General features: G+C 42.5%; 1 protein-coding gene across 5 annotated transcripts in view; it reads right to left on the bottom strand.

The window, feature by feature from the left end:
• The window catches only part of NEURL1 (neuralized E3 ubiquitin protein ligase 1), a 228775-nt gene that overhangs the window by 64462 nt on the left and 140519 nt on the right, over positions 1 to 23794 (bottom strand). For all 5 annotated transcript variants that reach the window (XM_061372601.1, XM_061372603.1, XM_061372605.1 and 2 more), the window contains one exon: positions 2736 to 2977. In XM_061372601.1, coding sequence (XP_061228585.1) covers positions 2736 to 2977 — 242 coding nt within the window. The remainder of the gene's footprint in view (positions 1 to 2735; positions 2978 to 23794) is intronic.

Raw genomic sequence — 23794 nt, 5'->3', positions numbered from 1 at the left:
TCAGTCCCAGCAACTATGGGAAGGTCTTGCTTGTGGGATGGACATAAGGGTGGCACTAAAAAGGACTGAAGCAGGTTTGCTCTTTTGTATATCTAGCCAGAGATGGAGTGGGATCATGCATGTCCCCAGTGGGAAGAGGATGCATGAGACATGCATGTGACAAAATGGGGAATACACACACACTCCAAGAAAAAGCCTGGTTTATTTATTGCAGCAAATTTACTGAAAAACCTAAAAGCTTTGGGGTCTGAGATAAATATGGCCTCATTGTTATTTGTACAATTTACTCTTTCACAGTCTCTTGCCAATACTTCACAGCAATCACAGGGCACATGAAGTAAATATTCATATGGTAATCGAGGCTGTGCATGTTCCATGTATTAATCAGCACCTATAAACAGTTCTCAATACAGCCTGACCACAGGCAAACTAATATCCAAATTAAAATCTAGTATAAAGCCTGCCAAGAATTAGACATAACTGGCCAAAGGGTACACAGTTTTGCTAAAAAAGGCAATGGTTAATGATGGACTAAATTCTCTTCAGCAGCCACTGCTAGCAGAAAAGCTTGGGAGGTCTACTGGGTACCAGAAGGGGAGGGAAATCTGCATCCACACTGCTAAGCTGTGGCTGCTTCCACAGATTCAGGCTTCTGCTCTTTACTGCCTTGTGCCACTTTTGACAACCTCACTCCACTCCCTAGCAATTCCCTAAATTACATGGAAAAAACATACTGGGATATATATCTTAGAGGAAAAGAAAGGAAATCTGGCAGCTTAATGGCATTCCCAAAGCTGCAAAGCAATCTCAGAATAAAACCTGGGATACAATACCAAATAAACAGAATGAAATCTCTTCACTTCTTTCCTCTAGTTTTCCAAAGGGACTTTAGACTTTATAGGACCTGAATGACTGGGTTCATGGTTAGTCTTGCTGGTAAGAAGGTTTCAGGTGCCATTTTCCACAGGCACACATAATAACAAGGCAATTGCAGGATGGAATTATCAGAAAAGTCAAGATGTTTTTACATTTCCATCCATCCCTAGAGTACAAGTTTTGCTGAAGCCCATTAATTGCTCCTGTGAGACCTTCCTATTGGACTCAACAGGAGCTCTGCTGATAAATCCCTTGTGCAGATTTGCATGTGTATTCTTCACGTACATTATATACAAGCTAAAATCCTAAAATATACAGTAATAAACAAGTGCAAGTTCCCAGAGTTAGCTTGTTTCAGAACGTAGAAGAAATAACTCCAAATCCCTGCCTAAACCACTAAACCCACTCAAATCTTCGAGGGTGTTTTCAAAAATGAAACACTGCTTTCATCTCCACCCAAATAATTTTTTGTGGTTGTTTGTCCAGACTTCTGGCCAACATGGAAAAAAATCCCACTAGGCAATGTAAGTGAGTCCTGCTGGGTTTCTAGGCTGAATAGAAGCAGCAAGAGCTCCACAGGAAACATAAACCTGTAGGAGGTATTTTCTATCTATGAGCCCAAGCCTGATATTGCTGTATATTTTCAAAAGGAGGCATCTTCCTCATTTCTTGCTCCTTTGCTGGCTGTAAGAGAAGAAGCAGGGAAGGCTGATACACTGCTGTAGGTCCCAGACTCAGTAGATACATGCAGCTAAACCTCCTGGAAAACTCCTTGTGCATAAATGAAGGACTTGCAAGCAGATCTTGCATGTGTGCCATCAACTAAAGTTGCCAAAGATGACAACTTACTTTGTGCCAGTGAAAGGCATGAAACCACCTATGAAAAGAAAAATGCGGTCCTACAGACTAGAGGACATAAAGATCAGAAAGTATCTGTGGAGTAAGGTTGAAGTGCCCCAAGCTCCTAAAAAGTGTTTCAGTTCCTAAGAGGACTGATGAATTTCTTCACTAGGAAGCTGTTGTCATGCTGTTTTAAAGGAGCTGAACTTTCCATGCCAACTGCAGCACAAGGGGTGCTAACTCCATCCTCCTGGTTACCACAGACACAAAGGAAGTGAAATCTGCCTCGGCCAGCAAGAAAAATGTGATGCCTTCAATGTTCTCTCTTCTGACCTTAATGCTATCAGGGGACTGATTCAACAAAGCAGTCAGCAGACCCCTAGAAAGATACTTTTCTTACAACTAAGATAACAACTGTGACAGAACTGACTGCCTCTTTCATCCTTTCAGCCAAACCTTCTTATCTTCCCTGCTAAGCCTATGAGCAAGCACCTTCACTTCCAGGTCCCTTTTACCTCTTTCGGCTTTGAGAGGCTGACTTCCACCTCCATGAGACCAGCCCTCACTGTTTGCCTTGTTTACAGGAAGAAAAGGGCTTGCTATGGAACTGAATGCATAACTACTCACCTCACCTCAGCCCATTCGTGCAAAGCCTAGGGGACACACTGGCTAGAGAGACTCTGAGGCTGCAGTATTTCCAAATGATCAATAGGACCCTTTTTTCTCGCTGTTTTCCATGCAATCTTAACTTAAACTGCTGTTTCTTTTCAAACATCAAGATGAACTCTTTTGGAGTATGGATTTCACTTTAGTCCCCAGTTTCTACAGCAGTCTGTACCAATGACTTCAAAAACTACGGTGACAAAAGCAGAAGTACCAACAAAGACCACAGATCTTTAAGGCCAAGATCAGCCTATTGTGCTTCTCGATGAAGGGCTAAACATCTGGTGCAAGCACCAAAGCCCAACATTTATCCACAGCAGCTTCCATGGCAATGAGGAGAGGTATCATTTACTCACCTTAAGCCTGACTTGTTCATAAATAACAATGGGCCTGTTGCTGAAGGTAATGGCATTGCAGAAGCTAGCCTGGCGCTTCACTGCCTTCTGTGTTGTGTCCATGATGATCTGGGATCCCTTCGTATGAGGATGGAAAAGCAGAGGGCTGATGGACAGAGCTCCACACTGTGGGATGGGGAGGCAGTGCTTCTGCTTGTGGTGGCATCGGTGGGAGGAAGTTGAAAATGACCCACCTATGGAATCTGAAAGGAGAACAAGGAAAAAAGGGTTTCACATCTGCTTTAAGTAGAGAAAATTTTCAGTGCAAAAATAAGCAGGAGTACTTCAGAAGGAAGCTAGAGATAAAGATGAAAGTCGGTCAAATCCCTACTTTGTGTGTTACTGTGGGTTTCCAGAGCATCTGGAACAATAAAAGGCTACGAGGATACAAAATGCTCCCATCTGTACAGAGCACAACATGGAGATCACAGCCCAGGACTGAAATCACAGGCCATCATGACGCCACACATCGGAAAAGAAGGAAGAATTGGTCCCAAAACTGGAGCAAAGCACATGTGAAGCTGCTGTATCAAAGTTGTCACATTTTGGGAGAAATCTTCCATTTCTAAGGAATCCCACACAACTTGACCTTTTATCTCACTCCTCCTTTGCAACAGCAGCTCCACTGATCCTTGCCTCCATGTGTCTTTGGATGCTGTCCTATCCGCCCATGCCAAGTGCCAGCTCAGGCACATACATTGCTTATTTATACTCAAGCATCACTCAGCTATAATCCACCTGGATTCCTCCACCAACAACCATCCATTTTCCTCACTCCATAGATGGGAACCTCAACTGAGTTCCCACTTGTCATGAAGGTATTGATCAGCACACTATAATTATGGTGAGGAAAGAGAAGTGGGAGAAAGGCTATGAGGCAGAGAGGAGATTACATCTTTCTGTAACCGAGGCCCTACACAAACAGTCAATGCACAAACAACACAGTCATGACAGCAGCTTTGTTCATGAACAAATGGATATGTTTCTTTTCAGTAGGTAGCCTGCAGCACTTCAAACACAAAACAATCATTATACCAAACACAAGTTGTCTGCTTCTTTTTCCTTGTATGCATATACACACTGTATTATGCACATATGTTTGGGAGGACATACTCATAGATTTGGAAACAGAGTATCAACAGAATAAAGGATTATTCAGCTCTACACTCAGGGATGCAACAAAAGCAAATATGACCTTAACAATGTGCCAATTTGTGCTGTAAAGATGCATGACTAAACAGTACTGTTAAAAAAATCTATTCCTAAAACACACAAACTATAGAAACTAATTATGTCCATTCTTCATGCAATTTATTTGCTGACAGTTATGTCTTTATATAACTACCATAAAATAATGCTGACACCTCTAATGTAACTCTTTGTAATAAAAAGCCTGGACTTATTCCTCCAAGCCTTTGGGGTAGTTTTAGCTTGTAGCTACATGAAGTTGTAATGGCACATCAATAGGGTGAGCCTGAGTAACTACCAACAGAATATCCTGGTTTCTGAAGAGAACATTTTAATTCAGCTTCAGCATCAGTCACTTGAGCCTTCTCATCTCCTTGCTGGTTTTAGCTCCCATTTTCAGCAACAGTATTACCCCTTCAGAACAGAGTGGCAAGGCTAAACAAACAGGGCTGTTACTTTTAAATGCTTTCATTAATGTTTTTAAGGGAGAGATGAACCCACTTGAAGCTATCTGATGCTAAAAATCTTGCGGAATGTAAGTCATCTTCTTTCTCCTGTTCCCACCACACACAGGAGAAGAAATAAAGAGCTTGACATGGGGAAGGGAAGGTCAGGATAGAGTAGCTCACGTGAGCCTGACCTTTTCCCTTTGGTCATGCTACTGACATGGGGCAGTGCACCCTGCCTCTCCCCACAGCCCAGACCAGGTGGTCAGAAGACAACACAAGCTGCAGCAGCCCTGCAGATAGTTGCAGGTAGAAACTTCTGAGGTTACTTCCTAAGACGTGTTTAATTGGAGCCCCAAAGAACAGAAAATTTGACTTGATGATCTTAAAGGTCTTTTCCAACTTATTCAATTCTATGATTCTGTTATGTGTAAGATTGAATCCTTTCCAGTATCACTAGCTTTTTTGCAAACCAGATGTGTTCTCTACTATCACCATGCTAAGCCCTCATCTTTAGCAACACCTTCCAATGAATCCCTCAGGCTTAATGGCATTTTGCAAAGAAATACTTCCTTTATCATTGCAAATATGATGCTGTTCATCATCACAAATGGTTATGAGTCAGAGCCAGCAAGAGTGGCTGACTTAATCTTTCTTCACTCCACCTTCCCCAGTGGGTCTGGCTGGTCTGTAGGGACAAGACTGCTGACAGACGGTCAAAGCAAATCATCACAGCTTCTCTTTTAGCTGGAATTTTTCAGGCCACTGGATCTCCTCATTGCTCATCTCTTGGCTCTCTCTCTGTTTCTGCTATACCCCTTTTTATAGGTAGACTAACTAAAAAAAACATCAAGCATAGAAACTTCCATTCCCAAATTTTTCACTTTCTCTAAGATATATGAGGTCACAATGATTTCTGAAACATATTGCATATTGAAGGATATATTCAACTGTCTGAGATAAAGTCAAGCGCTCCATAGAGAAATCTGAAAAACTCTTTTACTCGTAATTTCTAGTCTTGTTTTATTCAACGTATTTTTGATAGGGTGCATATTATATGAAAGAGAAGAAGCTATCAGTGAATATACATTCAATTCCTGCCATCTTTACATCCAGACCTGAATTTTGTAGCTCAAACTTTTTGCTGGCAGCCACTCACCAAAGCAAACTTGTGCAGTACAAAGGCACACACATTTTAACCTGATTGCAAATCTCAGTGCTCTAATTTCACCAAATAACTTGGCTGCGATAGTAGCTGTTGCACCTCTCCATAGGCCATTGTACCCTTTTAAAATGCAATAATGGAGTTACGAAAGTTTCCCACAGCTTCCAAAACAGGCTCTGATAACAACAGTGTATGTCCAGAGCATCTGCTGCAGCAGCATTTTGGAGCCCTAAGGTCCTGCTTGGCCCCACGGGAAGGATGCCAGAGGAATGCTTATTTGCTGTGATGGTCCAGCACTGCTAAGTGAGAATGGGTCAAACCCATGCCAGACCAGCAGCTGCAGGATGAGTGCCCTCTATGCAGACAGTTGAAAAACAGGGAATAGAAGAAACCACTCCAGGATCAACTTCCATCATTATCCATGGATAATGCAAATGGAGAGACCTCCTTCGTTCTCTCAAATACACAGCAATGACAGCAATGACTCTTACATGATGAACATGCTCAGGAAAGGACGAGAAAAAGTCTTAATTTAAAAAATGGACAACAATTAGTAATGGGGTTTTGTACTTTACAAGTACTTGGAGGTGTTAAAGCATGGGTCAAATACAAAGGCTTTTGCTCAACTTCTTCAGGGCAGTATGTCCACTCCAAAAGGAGAAGACACCATGCAACTTCAGATGGCAACACAAACACCTAACACTGGACTTAGACAAGGAAAGGGATACTTTAGCAACACAAGCTGGTGAGATAAATTGCTTGCCTTACTTGGCTGGCTAAAAATAAAATAAATCATGTGCTTAAAGTTTTTGTTCTCACTGGGGCGGACCTGGACTCCAGCCTTCTCCCATCCCTTGTTCAAACTACTACGCATTTTGACATCCTCATCCTTTGCTACCAGCAATACTGGTATACTGCAGCTGGAGACCTCGCTGTAGGTTTCAATTACTTTTTTTGAGTGAAACTCACAAACCCAGAGTTTCAGCTGGCAAAAAGAGTCAAAAGTCCTCCTGATTTCACAGCAACCATGCAAAACTTCATTAACTGAGTCTGTCCCAAGACTCTTCCTCTGCCACAACCTGACTTACCGTTCACCCAGCAAAGATGAAGTAATTGCTTGAAATAAAAATTGTAAACAATTAAGTATCTGAAAGAAGTCTGAAATATGACAGTGTGTTCAAGGACACTAAAAGTTTCCCATTCAACAGTATAACACAACTTCCCCCCAACGTGCAGGAGTTGTAACAACATGCCATGACTACGCAGACTGGTAACTCATGACAAAAGTCACAACAGGAAAATCATGCCTGTTTGCAAACAGCCTCTGTGTCAGAAGGTTACAAATGTAGAGATGCACCATGGACCCAGTATAACTTTCCAAGTTTCATGTTGGAGGTCACATAAAACAGCATCTGCTCACTTGGAAGATTGGAGAGACATCAGTTTCCAGTTCATGCCCAATAATAGATGCTGTTTGAACCATTTCTGTCAGTACTGGCTTTAAACCCCAAACACAACCTGCCCCTAATGCCATGAGCCCTTCCAAGAGAGGGGCAAAAGTGGCAACGTACCCCTTGCTCCCCTGAGCCACAAACACATGGGCTGGATCTTCTGAAACTTTTAGTAAACCAAGATGAAGGAGACGTTAACATGAAGCACAACATGAAACAGTCTGAAGCGCTCAGCCTTCAGTGTCCCACACATAAGCGCGTCCTTTTTATGGCCCTGTTTGAGAAAGCAGAATATTGCTCCAAAGGTGCTGCACTTCTCCCTCAATGTGCACTAGATGTCTTCTGGATCTCAAGGCCTGAGCAACACCCACATACTATATAGAAGGCAGCACTGGATGTTCTCAATGTAGCAAAATGCATCCCAAAGCCTGTTAGGCGTTTTCACCAGAAGTATCCATTCTCTGCAAACATTAGGCTTAATCTTAAAGGCTTGGGATTTCTTACATGCTGCAAGAAATTACTGGATTTTTAAGTTTTTTTTAAATACACTTTTTCCAGTTGAAAAAATCTCAATCAGCACAATCAGAATACTGTCAAAACTCATTTCAGACTGAAAAGTAACTGCAAGGTATTTAAGATGAACTTCTTGGAGCATTTGGAGTAAGTGGCATTCAGAATCGAAAGAAATAGAAAAGATGACTTCAAAACAGAGCCCAGGGACTAACACGCAGTTGCAAGTGGGAACGACAAATTCCTGTCCACCTGGGGAGAAGGAGAAGTTCTGGGGCTGGTGACAAGGGTGCCTGTCCTGCAGGCGAGTGACAGTGAATAGAGTGGACAGGGCAGAGCAGCACACTACGAAAGCAGAAAAGGGTTTCAAAATCATTACATTATCAAAAGAAGGTGACAGACAGTGCTTTACCTGGCAAGTGGCCTTACTGTATAAGCAGTTAAAAGGAAGGATTCTGAGAAGGAAGAAAAAGAAACCATGTGTAGATGCGGGGAACACAAGGGAGAACTTATCCCAAGGATGCACACAAGGGTGGGACAGAAAAGCTCTAGCCCTGAAAGAGTACCTTTCCAAAGCTGAATGGTTACTAGCAGCACAGGGAGGAAAAAACCCTCGACTATGAGATGAATGCCTATAAGCCTTATTGCTTTCTGAGGTGGTCCCATACTTTCAAGAATTATCAGTGAAATACAGCATATTTTGTTAAACTGATCCTTCACATTTGTTAGTAAAGTTCAGAAGGAGAAAACCATGATGAATTTGTTGTGCTAGGCTATGCAAATGGATTCTTAAAAGCACATTACAAGATACAGTTTGCTAAAAATAAATATTAGCTTAACACCAGTGGAAACTGAAAAAGGGCTGCTAACCTTGTTTTCTCACATGCAGCCTGACCCAGGGCATGTGCACAGAAGAAAGAGAACCATAAATTAATGTAAATTAAAAACAAGGGTTTCTTCACTGCTTTTAAAAATGTTTGCTATTCTTGAACGAACAAGTAATCATCCATCTCCAGTCTATAGCCAACCCTTCCTGTGCCTGTTACGATGGCAACGACCTTATCAGATTGCTGTCACCACAGTCAGCTTCTCATCTTGGCATTAAAAGATGACCAGGAGGCAAAAAAATAAAAGCTTTGCTCTTCCACAAAGACCGACTGCCACTTCGCAGGTGTTGGAGACCACTCCATGATAGAAATCCAAAGTGTTAATTCTGGAGCACTAAATCCAGAATTGAAATTATGGAACATCTTGGGTTAACCTTTAGTGAATTAAGGACATACCTACAAGGTGGATCTCAGCCAGCAGGTCAGATCTAGCACTCCCATCCAACACTCCAAATCAAAGCCAAAACATAACTTATTTTCATCTGTGCTATTTTAGCAGTGACAAGATGCATCAAGGGGGTAGGTTTGCACATAGTGTAAGATTTTCCATTTAAATCGCAAACTGCAAGACAAGAGGCAGGTGCAGACAGACCACATGCACATGAAAGGAGATAATACCAGCCAGGGTGGGGCTTGAAGTTGGGCTTTTCTTTTATTAGTCCAAAGAGAGAAGCTGTGTTTAAAGTAGCAGATCTGAAAGGCAAACATGGGTGGCTTTATAGACACCTATGAGAAACCCCCTCAGTACAAAAAATGGGCAATAGAAATGATTGGATCCACAATGGACCCATCTGTCAATCCTGATCAGTGGGCGGTAGGGAGTTTTTAGTTTGTGAGGAGCCTTCAAAGTGTAGAAGCTGATTTTCAATTTCATAGAGAAAAATAAAATTGATGGAAGAGATGCAAAAAGTGGCACTAAAGGCAGAGGGTGTTTAATAGTTATTTATGATTTCAGCAGAAATTTGGAATAAGTACAAGTGTGGCAAAACTCAGTCAAGAACGGAAGAAAGACTGAAGCTTTTAGAAAGAAAAGGGGAAAAGCTGTGTCCTGAAGGGGAATAGATGTGTCCTGAAGGGGGATAGATGCAGGCAGAATCTGCAAGACTCAGGACAGTGATGTATTTGAGTGGGTTTAGGAGGACTGGCTGAAACAGAGACTGCCATTTCCTCTGCCTCTGCTCAGCAGCATTTGCCCTCCATCATGTGCAGTAGCTGTGGAGCAGAGATGTGTCCTGCTCAACAGCCGCTCCTTGTGCAGAGCCAATAACCTCCACAGCAGTGCCAGGTGTTACCTGGGTGTGGGGCTTTTTTAGCAACATCAGCCGAACCCATGGGCTTACAACTCAGATGTGAGGCTTTATGAAGGCTTGAAGAGAATGCTGAGGCTACAGGCATTAGTAAGAATCAGGACGGTGGCAATTTTTATAAAGCTTGAAAAAAGAAGGTGAAAGAACTGAGGAGTGACAGGAGAATCAGAACTCTGCTCCAGTTATATTAAGCCAGAGTTGCCTATAATATTTTATTCAAAGAAAAAAAAAAAAACAACAACCCAAAGCAAAAATTTAGGTTGGCCAGAAGAGATTTAAGCACTACAGAGGAGAGGTGAATCTGTTCACTGACTGTAGGAAGGATATGGCTGAAATTACACAGAAAAAGGTGAGAAGTTGCTCCTGGGCAGAACCTAGAGGAGACTTTGCCAGATGTGGGAAGGGAGGTGAGGAAGACTCCTGAAATGCAGGAGAGTCAGGAGGAGAGAACAGCAGGGCAGGACTGAGGAGCGGATGCAAACCCTCACACACACCAACTCCAGCAGAAGCAATTCAGCTGACGGCACTGCAAGCAGTTGAAATTACCAGGCACCATGAAGGTGGCTGATCAGACCCTTTTCTTCTGTGAAGATGACCCCAGAAGAGAGGGGTGTGAATATGTATTTCTATGTGCACATAAGGCTGTTGAGAAGAACCCCCTTCCCCTGATAAATGAGTTTTTAAACTCCACATCTTCAGCAATGATGCCGTGTAATCATTAACCATCTCCTGATCCCTAATTAGGTCCTGTTTACTCAGCACCTCTCACAATCATTCACAGCAATTCAGTCACTGACGTAGCACGCCACAGAGGACGGCCACCAGATCTCCGGCACTGCTCCACTTCTCCTGGGTGCAGAACACCCTTTGCAGGCTCCTTCCTCACCCTGTCCCTGTGCCAATCCCCCCTGAGCCCCTTTGGGACACAAGCCCACTAAGCTCATAAGAACAGCAAGAGGGTAAGTAAACAGCCATATGCTCCTGTCTGCTGGGTAAGGAGAGAGGGGGTGAGCAGACCCCCAGAAAGATGCTGGGCAGCAGCAGGATGAATTCCCCAGGAGCCATGTCCCCCATGGTCCAGCCAAGTCCGTATAAAGGAGACTGAGATCCCTCCATCAGCAACAGCTGCTTCTCCCCACACCATCTTCTAGAAGCTCTGACCCGCAGGCAGAGGGACTTGTCTATGCCATATAATTAGTTATTTTTGAGAGCAGCGATACACTTCTGACCTTATTCTCTTTTCATCTTGGTGCATCTTTATTATTATTACCAAGGCATCATAGGTTAGAAGTTGTAAGCAGAAAATGAGAAGATCAAAGTGAAAAATGGTGCTCTGGAAGCATTCAAGATCCTTGATTTAGAGTGTTTCATGGTTATCAGGTCAGGTCTGTCAGCAGACTAACGAGAAATGTAAAAACATATTTATGTATTCTAACGAAAGAAAGCAAGATTGAGTCCAGTTCTGTTCAAGATTTAGGGATGTTTTAAAAATTCTGTTTATCTTTCTCTTCCAAATGTGCCGTTTGGGAATCTTCTCCTTTGCTAATATCTGATGATTCAAGAGGAGGACGAACAGCTTGCCCAAGGTGGCGGCTGATCTGTCCATGCTGCAGATGGTGGCAAAGAATGAATTAAAAAAAACCCCAAACTTTCCATGCTGCCTCCGCTTGATACTCCTTATCTTTTCAGAGGTAAACTGGTACACTGTTGGCCATAAGATTTCGTATACTTTATAAGTTAATTTGCTTCTCTGTAATAATTAGTTCCCTGACATAGCTCCTTTTCCACTGCCCACTTTGACAAGCCAGTGAACTCTCCCATCTACTGAATTCCAGTTAGCTACTATTCTTAGTGTAGATCAGAACTACTTACAGAGCATTTTACACCTGTATTAACATCACAGCTAATGTAATGTAAACTAAGCCTAACTAGTTATTGTAGACATGTAACTACGACCAGCGCTGCTGAGATTAGGGCCAACAGCACCTCTGCTCCTCTCTCTAACCTTGTATGAGCACACACAGAGGTCAAGTTCACCTTCTGCCCTCACCCACATCCTCCTGAAGGTCTGCCAGGAAGCAAAACGGTGGCTTCACATGTGCTCTCCCCAGATACCACATCCCCTCAGCCCCTGACAGAGTCAGGCACCTGAGCTAGAGAGGTCCCATGCAAGTACAAACCTTGCATCAGTTTTGAACCAAAGCTTTACCTTTACAAGTCAAGTGTTTACACTGCTTTTTCCCTTCCCCTCCTGTCATACCAGGCACAGCTGTGATGAACAGCTAAACTGATGCCCCAGAGGTAGCCACGTTTCCCTGCCCAGCCCACAGCCAGCAGAGCAGCCACTCTCAGAAAGGTCATGACAGTTCACACTGCAAAAATGTAGATACATAGAGCCCAACTGCAAATGCTTTATGGCCACATAGTATTCCCATGCTCTACAAATCAATGTAAAAGATGTTTTCTTCTAGGGGCCTCATATAGACACTGTTTTTAAAATGCATTCCCTCTGCTAAATATAAATCAGTAAGAGTTTTTGTTCTTCCAAAAGATTAACTAGCTTCAGTATTTTGGGATCTAATTCTGGAATACTTGCAGAGGTGCCAGCATTCTCTTCCAATTTAAATACAGTTTAATGGAAAGTCTATCCTGGGCACATTTTCCATGTAGTGTAACAGCTTGGAAGTCTGAATATTGAGATCTCACCAGAAACTGAAGTAACCTGTCAGGGTTAAACTTTAGATGTTTGTCAGGACAAGAAAGAAGGTGGGAGCAAGGGAGAGCAGGCAAAAAGCAAACGTAAGAGTGGTAGACACAAGCAAATGGACTTGTAGAACCAAAATCCAAAAGACGGTAGAAAAAGGAGGAGCCTATTGACAAAGCCATGCAAAGAAAATGTGAGCTAGAGAAGCTGTGGTTCTGAACTCAAGCTCTTGAATTGGCTTTGAGTTATACCTGTGTAAAATCAAAGATGTGCCTGTAGACTCGAGACACTGAATTGGGCCCACAGCAGCCTACTCACACAGCATGTTTACAATATCATGAGCTAAATTAGGATGCTATTCTTTATACTCTCTCTATCACCAGTGGAAAAAAGATAGGGTCATAAGAGGGTAATGAAGAGCATCTCTGAATTATGCTTCTCATCTGGACCATCAGCTGGAGCACACTCTCCCACTGCTCTACCATTCATCCCAGTGCATGAGATGCAGAACACAGTGGCCCAAAATCTGCTGTTTCTGACCTCCCATATCCTAAGCGTATTGTTTAGCACAGCTCCCTAATCAAAGACCACCTGTCATCAAGAAAGACTAAAGTTCCAGGCTGGAGACACCATCCTGCCTTGCTCTCTCCAAAAATTTTGGCTCTGCCATGTGTCCCCAGAATAAGGCAAGTGAACAGTAAGACCCCGGAATAGTGCAGATTCTCCAACATAGAATAGAAAGCAGAAACATCTTACAGAGACAGTATTTGTAAGTATTATGAACAGGCTCTGTTCATAGCTCCTGAGCAGAGAACAAAGACTGCTGGAGGGATACCTCTAGAAAGAGCCTGAAAAACTCTCCAAGACAGAACAGCACCATTCATCTCACAGCAAACACTAGAGTAGTACTAACTGAAATACCCCTGAGATACAGTGATTTCACCCCCAAACACCATCAGTTCCTCAAAGCCATGAAAGCTTTAGAGATCAGCATACTAGGTGAGCTTAGATCACAGTGAACAGCAAAGAGCTCCTTCCTCAAGAGTTCAGAGAGCTCCTTGCTCAGGGCTCAGCCACACTGAGCATTCAGCACCACACTTGCTTTGTGCCTTCTCAAGTATGTGTCCTTGTACACAGCACAGCTATGGCCAACACAGCCCTGATGGGCTCTTGCTTTACAGCAGAGCATGTTAGAATGGCATAACATTTCAGTTCAGAAACATTGTTGACGACTTTGGACTGCAGTTGTGGTATCTCCAGTGGCTTTATTGCCTCTTCTACCTTTTGCTGCTTGAATTTATTGTGAATGTCACATGTGTGTGCTCTCACTTTAATTTAGCATGTGGATAGGTCAGGATGTACATCCCAGAGCCTGTAGCTGGACAGTGTAGATTATGTTTATCATTCAGCACAACATACCATGAAGTTTGATGCTGTAATGCCATTTCTAAAGAATCTCAGGAAGCAGTTTTTCTTTTATCATGCATGACATTTACACTTGGAGTGTGCTTTTTTTCCTGATTTCCATCCATTAGAGCCACTTTGAGGTACTGTAAAGTTGAGTCATTTTGTGTGTAGTCATGCTTGAAAACGCAGTGCTTAAGTCATACTTGTTTCACACGCTTCCTCTTGAAGTCCCCTGCTATTGCTCCTTGCAGGGCCTCTTGAGAGTATGCCTACCAGAAGCACCTCCTTACTCCCATCCGTATTTAAAACTTAACAAACACTTCTGAGATGTAATGATTATTTCTCTAAGGCCCAAGCAGTACTCTGCCCAAAGGCTTACACTCCCTCCTTTCAGTGTTAGCTGTTAGTCAGTACAGTCTCCAAACTATTTCCAACCATACCACTTACCCAAATATCAAAGATTTTCATTCAATATAAAGTCCAAAAGCAGTCTTAAAACCATTTAAACATACACTTGCTGAGAGTCTCCTGGCTGCAAGGCTTTTCCATTGTGAAAAGGAATATGAAATTTCTTTATTGACAATGAAAACTGCACCTGGAATTCTAGTTTTGCTACACAGTGACTACACCCAAAAGATGCTGATTCCAGTGGCTTTTTTCCTGATTATATTTAGCAGAAAATAAATCCTTAAAGTGTGAGGTTATTAGAGCAGGTGAAACTCTACTGCCTTTACTATTTGGCCATGTTTAACATCGTTTTTAATGTTACAGAATTATAGGAACCATGTACTTGCCTGAATTCCTCTTTTCTGTTCTCTCATCGCTCCCTGTGCCCATTTCTCTTTGAGGAAAACTCACACGAACACACAACCTTCTCCTCTGCTTGCTTTGCTATCCCTTCCTCTCCAAAACATCTTCCTCTTCTCTTGTCACCAGTGCTAAAGTTTGTCAGCCACTTCCCTCTTTCAAGTGTTTCACTTCCTTCACTGACCTCATCTTAAACAGCACATTTCTCCCTCGCTTAGGATCTCTTGCACTCTGCTGATTTGGTCTCCTCAACACAGACACTCTTCATATCTTCTTATTTTGAAAAACGAAAAATCAAACTAAAAATCCCACCCCACTCTCCTGAAACAAAACAGATCCTACTTGTCGTGGCTTCAGCAGTAGCAGTCATTTTTCTCTTTCTTGGTAGCTGGTGCAGTGCTGTGTTTTGACTTTCGGCTTAGGAACAGAGCTGATAACAATGATGTTTTGGTTTGGCCAAGGACTTTGTGAGCCTCATGCTCTGCCAGGGAGGAGGGGAAGCTGAGAGGAAGCAGAGACAGGACAGCTGACCCAAACTGACCAAAGAGGTATTCCATACCACAGCACATCATGCCCAGGAGGTAACTGGGAGTTACCCAGTAGGGCTAAAGGACTGGAGGGCTGGAGGAGGTATTGGTCAGTGCTTGGTTGGGCTGGGGGGGCAAGTTATCAGTCGCCTGGTGCTGAGGTGTTGTATTCTCTTCCGTTGTTATTTCCTTTATCATTACTATTATTGGCGGTAGCAGTAGTGATTTGTGTTATACCTTAGTTACTAAACTGTTCTTATCTCAACCCGTGGGAGTTGCATTATTTTGATTCTCCTCTCCGTCCCTCCAGGAATAGGGGGAGGGCAAGAAGGGGCGGGGGGAGTGAGTGAAAAGCTGTCTGGTTGGGTTTAAACCATGACACTACTGATTATACAAGGCTCCCCAAGCATAAAAATTTATAATCAGATGGATTTATTTTGGTAGTACCCACTAGTTAATCTGTAATGTATTCCTGCAAAGTAATTTGCACTGGCACTAAGCGAGGTTACAGAGTTTGACATCAAAATGGCATTTTTTTCAGGTGCACTGCTGGGATTAAAGCACAGGAACTCTACACTTAACTCCCTTCATCCACCCTACCTGGCAGAGCTGGCATGGCAGCACAGAAGTAAAGCTGCCAACCCAGTGCAGGGCACCAGCCCTGCTCTCCAGCAACTTCTCACTACACAAATAGAAATTCTAACAAAGCACTTTTGCCCAAACCAGAGAGGTCTCCAGTAGCACTAGAAGTGTTAACTACTACATCATTAAAATACTATTTCTTTTCCAGGCAAATAGTTTAAGTACTGCTGAGGCAAAAGCAGAAGAAAGGCCAACACATCTCCTTTTACGCAAGAATTTGGCCATCCACACATGCATTCCTTCATTAATCTGCACTTTCTGTCCCACAGTCAAGTGAAATCTAACTTACTGACTTTCCCACTCTTGTGTGGCTCTGAAGCACATTGCTTGCACCAGTTTAAACACCCTCTACCAGCAGTTAACCTTGTTTCTTTAGCAGACCAGCATCTAAACCTGGGCCATTGAATTAAAACATCAAATTTCAACAGCCAGTCAGGGCATAAAGTTACAGCTTATTTTAACAAAGATAAACACCATCTCTGGCACTTATTCCAAAGAAACAGCATGAATACTATTCCATCATCCTTCCTAGGAATTCCCATGCCAGACCCATGAAGTTATTAATTAATGTTTTGCTATAAATAGCTGCTGGAGTAGTCCATACAGGAACTTGTTTTCCTTAGCAGCTGCTTTAACAGGTCAGCCAGTAAAAGACTGAGGCTATTGAATCCTTATTTCCTGAGAACAAGAGCACACAGAAATGTTTTATTTCTTTAAAAGTGATTCTACCTGGTAGCCACCCCTTAATGTCAGATCTCACAGACAGGCAGAAGACATGTCTTGCCCAGAACTGCTTACGTAAGAAACAGCAAGTAAATGGGAGTAAGAGGAAGATAACTTTGTAAGCAATAGCAGGCTTCCTCTGAATTTCAGTTGATTTTAATGAATCTGTCAGAACATATGCTGCTCAATACCCACAGCCAATGCTTGCACCAGAGGACAGCAGGAGGTGTCTCCTCACCTCTTCTGCTACCGTAACAGAGCACAATAACTCCAGTCCTGTGATTTGCACAGGCAAAAATACACTTCAGGCCAAAGCTCAAAGCTTTTCAATTACAAACCCGTATAGAACTTCACAAACTTTCATTATTATTTTCTTACAACTTGGGTAACAGAGTCAACTCCTCGAGTCATTTTGTAGAGGCTAACCCAACCCAATGTTTCCTATGAAAGGATGCCAAGGAACCTTTGCCACCCCTTGCTCAGAAATTGTGTTAACATCAGTGTGTACAAGCTATGCAGAAGAAAACCTCCCAATGATTCAGTCTTCAGCAGCTTTATGCTACCCTGATCCTTCCTGACTCAGATGACCACTTGCCATTTACTGAAGTTGGGTAATGTGACTTGGGAGGAACATCATGAAAATAAAAAAATACCACATTTCTAAATAGCTGAAGGAAGAGACATGCTAGAAAAGCAAGTCAGCCTGGAATAGAAACAACACTCTGCTTGAAAATTCATGCAAAAGGGCATTTCTGTATATTAGGGCATTGATAAGAGTGGAAAGAGGAGGAAACTCGATGTCACGCAATTCAGAGCACTGTTCCTGATGTAGCCAAATTCATGGCGTGACTGCTCTGTCACAAATAGGAAACAAGCCTAAAGGCTCAGGGGGCTTTATTCTCTTGGTGGAAAGACACCTACACTGTTTCATAGGAGCAAGGAGCAATTAAGTGGGGACGCCAATTCATCCATTTTCCTTGCTCTTTGTAGCTTGAAAAATTTAGTCTTTGTCCAGCTAAGAGGCATTTCTTTTGAGAAGACTAACCACTGGATTAGTATTATTATTATTATTTTTAAGTATATAACTGAACCTGATTCTCTAAGCCATAGCTCTAAATTATAATTTAATAAGGACCACACTGCATCCCTGACAGATGCTCCTTCCTGCCAGCACAGAGAGATGCAGCTGTTGAACTGGAGTCTGCAAATCCAGACCTCTGGGCTATGAAACATTTCCCTGATTAGCTTTCTGCACCCAAAAGCAGATCTCAAGGCATGATCTGAACCTACTGCTGTGAACACAGTATGTAGAGGAAAAAATATATGTCCAACTGAAGTTGCACAAATTCAAAACTGCTATCAAGCAGCATTTTTTTCCTAGAGGATACACTGCAAAATCACTTCTCTGGAGTACTGGGGTTGTTTAAGGTAACTTGCCCATATTTAAGCTTTATTACAGCTGCCCACACAATACTACATACCTCCTCCTGCCTCAACTGAGCCAGCAGTACCAGCCACATATGTGTCATAAGACTACAGCTTCTGCCACATGTTAAAGAAAAAAAGGATAAATTCTGCCCCTGAGGGTTCAAGCACAGATTCCCCAAAGCACAACATTATAAGAAGATGGAAAGTGTGTATTGTCATGCATATATAACCAATGAATCTTAAAAAATTCCAGTTACTGTATGCTAAAGAATTTCTTGATCTACTTCAAGCAATTGCCTGTAGACTGGTCAGTCTGAAGCTGCAATCAGTTTGAGATGAGGTACTACATGGAGTCCCCATGAGCAGCTTTGCTATATGGGGATTCAGAGCACAAAGGTCTCTGTGGGATAACTCACAAGTGGTAGTCACTCTACAGATAATGGGACAGAAATATCTTCCAGCAAAATGGCTGAGGTTATCACATCTCTGGTGAAGAGCATTGCAAGAACTGCAGTCATCTCTTGGATGAATGACTTTAACACTCTTTCAAATTTACTTATAGAACATTTGAAGGATATTTCTCTACATTTTATCCTTCCTACCATGGGAACAGATAGAATGTTTCATCCTTTGTATGATAAACACCGTTGCACATCTGCCTAGGAAAGATACAGGGAGCTGTAATCACTGCATTTCAGAAACTAATTTATAACATGATGCAAGCTTTTCTACTGCATCTCAAAGACAGCCTTGCCAATTTTCCCACCTAAGCCTGGCTGCTAGAAGCCATCACAGAGTTAGCATAGGCCAAGCAAAGGAAGATCATTTTACAGCCAATAATCATCTGAAATCCAGGCAATGAGATACAGAGACAATATCTAGAATCACTCACTGTTGCTCAAGCAATAGAAGCTTGGGCTGGACAGAAAGGAATCAGGAACCTTGTCATAGCAATGCTGCTTGATCATGATCTCTTCAGCCAATTTTGCAAAGCCAGTGGTGGAAACAGGGATTAAGAGCAGAAAGACAGCAACTCCTCCCATCCTGCAGCCCCAGCTCCATGCAAGATGGACCTGCACCCATCAGGACTCCCACACTTGCATGATTTCTTAATACATAGCTTCACTCAGAATCAGAAAACAAGAAAGCAGCATGAGTGATGGTCTCTTTCCCTTTGGAGATTAAAAAAATCAGAACTAGTTTAGGATAACCAGAAAATAAATTAAGCAATTTTCGTCTTCCAAATTACATGAAATTCACAGCATCAATAATGTCTTTGCAACAGGAATTAGATTCTTAAGACTATTTTATATTTGATAATCTGATTCTATTTGGTGTGCAAAGACAAAAGTCATTTTGATCTGGGATGCTGCAGAACATTGTATGCACCCATATATTTCTATCTTCCAGAGTGGCTTTTTTTCTTTGAACTTCTTCTTTAATCTCAGTCACTTTGTTAATCTCAGTCTCTTTGTAAAATGCTATTTTTCAGCCTTTGAAAAATGCCAATTCTTAACAATCCTTGTGTCTCCAGTCACTCTTTCAGCAGCTCTACAGAAAAGTAAGGTTTTATTTAAAGTACTTTGAGTCAGTGAACATTAAAGTTAGACAGATCAGAGCTGAAGTTGTAGATTCCAAAACTCTCCCCTCAAAAGCCCTTTCCCTTCTTTCTTCACCTTCCAAAAGCTAAAGCCAACCAAACATTTCTGTCTGCCTGCTGACCAAAAGCCTGATCTGTGCAACAAACTAAAATCCAGTCTTTATTTCGTTCCAAAACCATACCCCCAGCGCCCTTGCTACCAAGTTGCCATTTGCCCAGCTTTCTAGCATTGAGCTTTACCAAGAAGCACCAAAAGAATGACATTTTGCTCAAGCTAAAGATGTTTACCGGAAATCTTCTTTGCTTTAAAGCAGCGACCAACCAATAGCGCGTATTGCATTTACGCCAGAGCTGTGACGAATGCCTGTTGAGCTGCAGCACTTAAACCACTTGCATTTTAAACAGCAGTTTGTCAAGAGATGCTAGTTGTTTGGGAGGACTCTGCTCCTAGGAACATAAACATTTCTTTTTATACTGATCACATTTTCTTTTCCACGTGGTGCTTCCAGCAGAGACTGAAATTAAAATGGCTTCTTTGTGTGCCACAGTGTGGTTTATGGCTCAATTCCCCCTCTATGCTTGTGAGCAGGGGGTAGCATCGCACGAGGACTCTGCACAGCACATTCCCCATCCTTGCTTTACAGGTGGAAGCCTCCTCTCTGCAGGTGGAAGAGCTCTCCCAGGCTCAAACCCATCTACCCTCCTCCAGGCTACACAGCTTCCCTCTGCCTGATAACAGGCCCGGGACTTGCAGCAGCCTGAGGACCACTTGAACTTTGCAAAGCACACAAAGGGCTCAGTTGCTAGGAAGCACTGCAAGAAACAGAAGAAGAAAAGGCTCTTGCAAGAGTCCGAGTCAAAAAAGAGCAAACAAACAAAACCAACCTCCAGACCTGACAAGGGGCAACTCAAACAAAGGCACATGTTTCCTTCAAACCACCTCCCAGCTCAACCCACACTGCTTTTGATGTTCAATCCTCAATGCCTGAGCTCTGCTTAAGCCAAGCCACAAGCCTCATAGCTCCTTGAAAAACATATTTTCAGCCATCCCCTCATATCTCACAGCAGGTCCTGGTTTCACTGACCAGTCTATTGGCTAAGATCTTCCAATGTTGCACCAGTGCAGTGCCAAACGGCTGCACAGCAAGGTCTATCACAGAGAAAATATGACAGTGTCAGCCAGAGAAAGCTTCATGAAATCACAGCAAGCAACCCAAAGACTTTACCTGTTTAGCAACACTAAACCAGCAATTTCAGAGTCCCACTCATCCATCTGCAAGTCAGCTGTAGGCACTGTCATGTTAGGGCTTTGCGTGCTTCAAACCATGACTATTTATCTCCAATGGTAGTCAGAAACAAGAACAGCCTCTTCTATCAAGGCAAATTTTACAGAGGTCACTGCACATCCATCCTGCCTGGGACAAGTGTTGGGTTCTTTTCTATTCTCCAGGCTTCATCAACAAAGCCTGCTCTGAGCAGCTTCTTGAGCCTTCAGGGCTAAACCTGGGTAGGTCACCTCATGTGGACCAGCCTCACTCTGCCCCTATGCAGAACTGCCACATCAGGTACAACATGACTGGGCAAATTCAGACTGTGGGTACTCAGCATCACTTGATGCTTCCACTCTGCATTTGGATGCACTTACCAGTATAGGCAGAAAAAGATGTAAACTGAACCACAAAAAGCAGCTGATTTTCATAGCAAGGGGCCTTGGTTTATCACAAAGGCTTCTCACAAAAAAATGATTTTAACTCAATGGAGAGATTGAGAATTCCAGATTTCTGCTGACACTGGCTGTTGGGAGGGAGGCAAGCAGAAGCACACTGTTTACATTCTGTATCATGCTCATGAATATATATGGTTTTTATTATAGCTCCTTTTTACTATTTTCCTTTTTTTTTATATAAAATTCCTATCAACATTTCTAACAGGAAAAATATGTTCATGCATCTGATCAATCACCAATGCTCTCTCTGAGCCCACCACCTTCGCTGTGCTGTTGGACCCACAGTAAATCTCAGATAAACCAAAGGACTCCTCTCCCCAGCCCCATCAACTGCAGTCATATTGGATGTAATTTTTAATGCCAGCAAATTAGAGTGTCCCTTTAAGAGACAATCAAGGACAGAGTGAAGGAACAGAAATACCAGTGAGACTAGGAGAGACCAACTCCACAAGAGCTACAGAGAAGGTGGCTCTCATCCATTTTAGACCAGCTTCACTCAGATAAATACGTTTTCAAAGCAATACACTGATCTAGAGGGAGATAGACAGGGAGAATAATGAACAGACAACAACGCTAATAGGGATGAACCCTAGAGCAAAGCACAGCAACACGCAGGGCTGCAGCATATGCTCTGACTGTGGGCACTCACACCACAAGGCTTGTGACTGGCAGCCACGCTCTTATCTAGCCTCTGAAAGGCAAGATTTCTCCTGACCTCAAGCTCAGTAGCCTGCTGTGCCATCAGTAATCCCTGCCGATTCTAGAGGGCAATCTATCAGGACCAATTTTTGTTTTGCTTTCACTTTCCAGGAATCTCCCTTTCCTTCAGGGTTAATGCGTTTTTAGATTGATAACGCAACACTCTCTGCATGTATGGATATCATTAATGTAAAATTCCTTAATAAAAAGAAAGCAGCCCTATCAATTTTGAGATTCTTAATCTATTCTTAATTCCTGCTAGATGTCAGCAATGGTAATTGTATTTGTTTATCAAATCTGTTTTGTACTATTAACAACATTAATCTTCTGGCTGCAAGAGTACTTGTTCTGATTAAGCATGCAAATGACTCCCTAGGTTACGTCAAGGGATCCTGCAAACCTTCCTGAACAGACACCTACTGCCTCTAAATTACTTGGATGATAGTTAAACATGTCACCCATAATTCTGAAGAAAACAGGAGTTCAGTAAGGAAGAAGTGAAGAAGGATCAGAGGTAAGGATGCTTTCACATCAAGAAGGGAGAGGATCAGTCAAAAAGAAGATAAAGTAAAACAACAAAAATCTCACAAACAATATTCAGTCTCTAAGTCCCACCAGAACAGAGCATCAACTTGACACAGAAAAGCTAGCAGGAAAATGTCATGAAAGCAAAGGACAAAATGAGAGCTCTTTGCTCTCACCACATGTAGCAAGACCCCTACAGTCAAATACTCATTTGCCTTTCACAATAAACAGAACAGTTTTCAAGCATAAAGATGGTTACCCATAAAATCTCTACATACAGAGGTAGTACACACTTCATTTTCAGAAGTGTTGTCTGCAGTCAATATTCTTTACTATCGGCCACCTTGGGACACTGGCAGATGACCCACAGGTCAGAGGCATGAATCGAAATAATCTCTGGGAGCCCCACTTCTAGCAAATGCCAACTCTGCTTTGGCACCTTGCCCTGAGTCTTCTGCACCACTTAATCCAACCCTGAGCAGGATTAATTTCTCATACACACACACGTACTCATTTGCTTTCAGGGCTATGTACCAATTGGGCTGAAAGCAGAGTGAGCTTAGAAAGAGCCTTTTCTCCACAGTCCCATACTAGTTCTTAACAAGCAATTGTCTGCAGAATATGGTAGATGTTAAAACCCTAATGAGGCTGATCCCATCATGCCATTAAATAAGAAGTTATTCCAAAATCTAGGCAATAAGTTAGACATGATAAGAATACAAATTAATACTAATTTGCAAAGAAATCTCACTTATGATTGGTGTTGTCAGGCCTTCATTATTTCCACCATTGCTGCTTCTTATTTCTTCTGGGATACTTGCAGGGGTTGGAACTAGATGATCGTCTCTCCCAACCCAGATCATTCTATGATTCTATGAGTTAGGTATAGGAAGGTGGACATCATTAAATTCAAAGATATGCACAGCAGCGTGCACTGGAGGACAATGCTACTTAGTGATATTAAATCCAAGGGTAAAATGTGGTATTTGGAACAGTTATTGCAGTATAGGCAATAAATAAGAAACAAAGCATATGGCTGGTTTCAGCATTTACATATAGATATACCGTTCCCTACACTACAAGGCATTAAAAGAAAGCTAAAAATAGAGCTCTATTGTGCAATGTAAGAATAAACTAAGTTGAATACAGTAGCTATTTTACACTGGGGAAATGGCCTCCACCTTCTGCTGTTCCCCAAAGCCCTACAGCAGCAGCTCAGCAGCTCTTCCTAGGGCTGAGCATCAGCAACTGTATATCCGATATCTCCCGCCAACAAGT

This window comes from Neopsephotus bourkii, unplaced genomic scaffold, assembly GCF_033783945.1.
Source record: "Neopsephotus bourkii isolate Nb327-2 ecotype Australia unplaced genomic scaffold, CSIRO-AGI_Nbou_v1 NB_1615, whole genome shotgun sequence".
NCBI classification, from domain to species: Eukaryota; Metazoa; Chordata; class Aves; order Psittaciformes; family Psittacidae; genus Neopsephotus; species Neopsephotus bourkii.
This window is presented reverse-complemented; position numbering and strand designations above follow the sequence as displayed.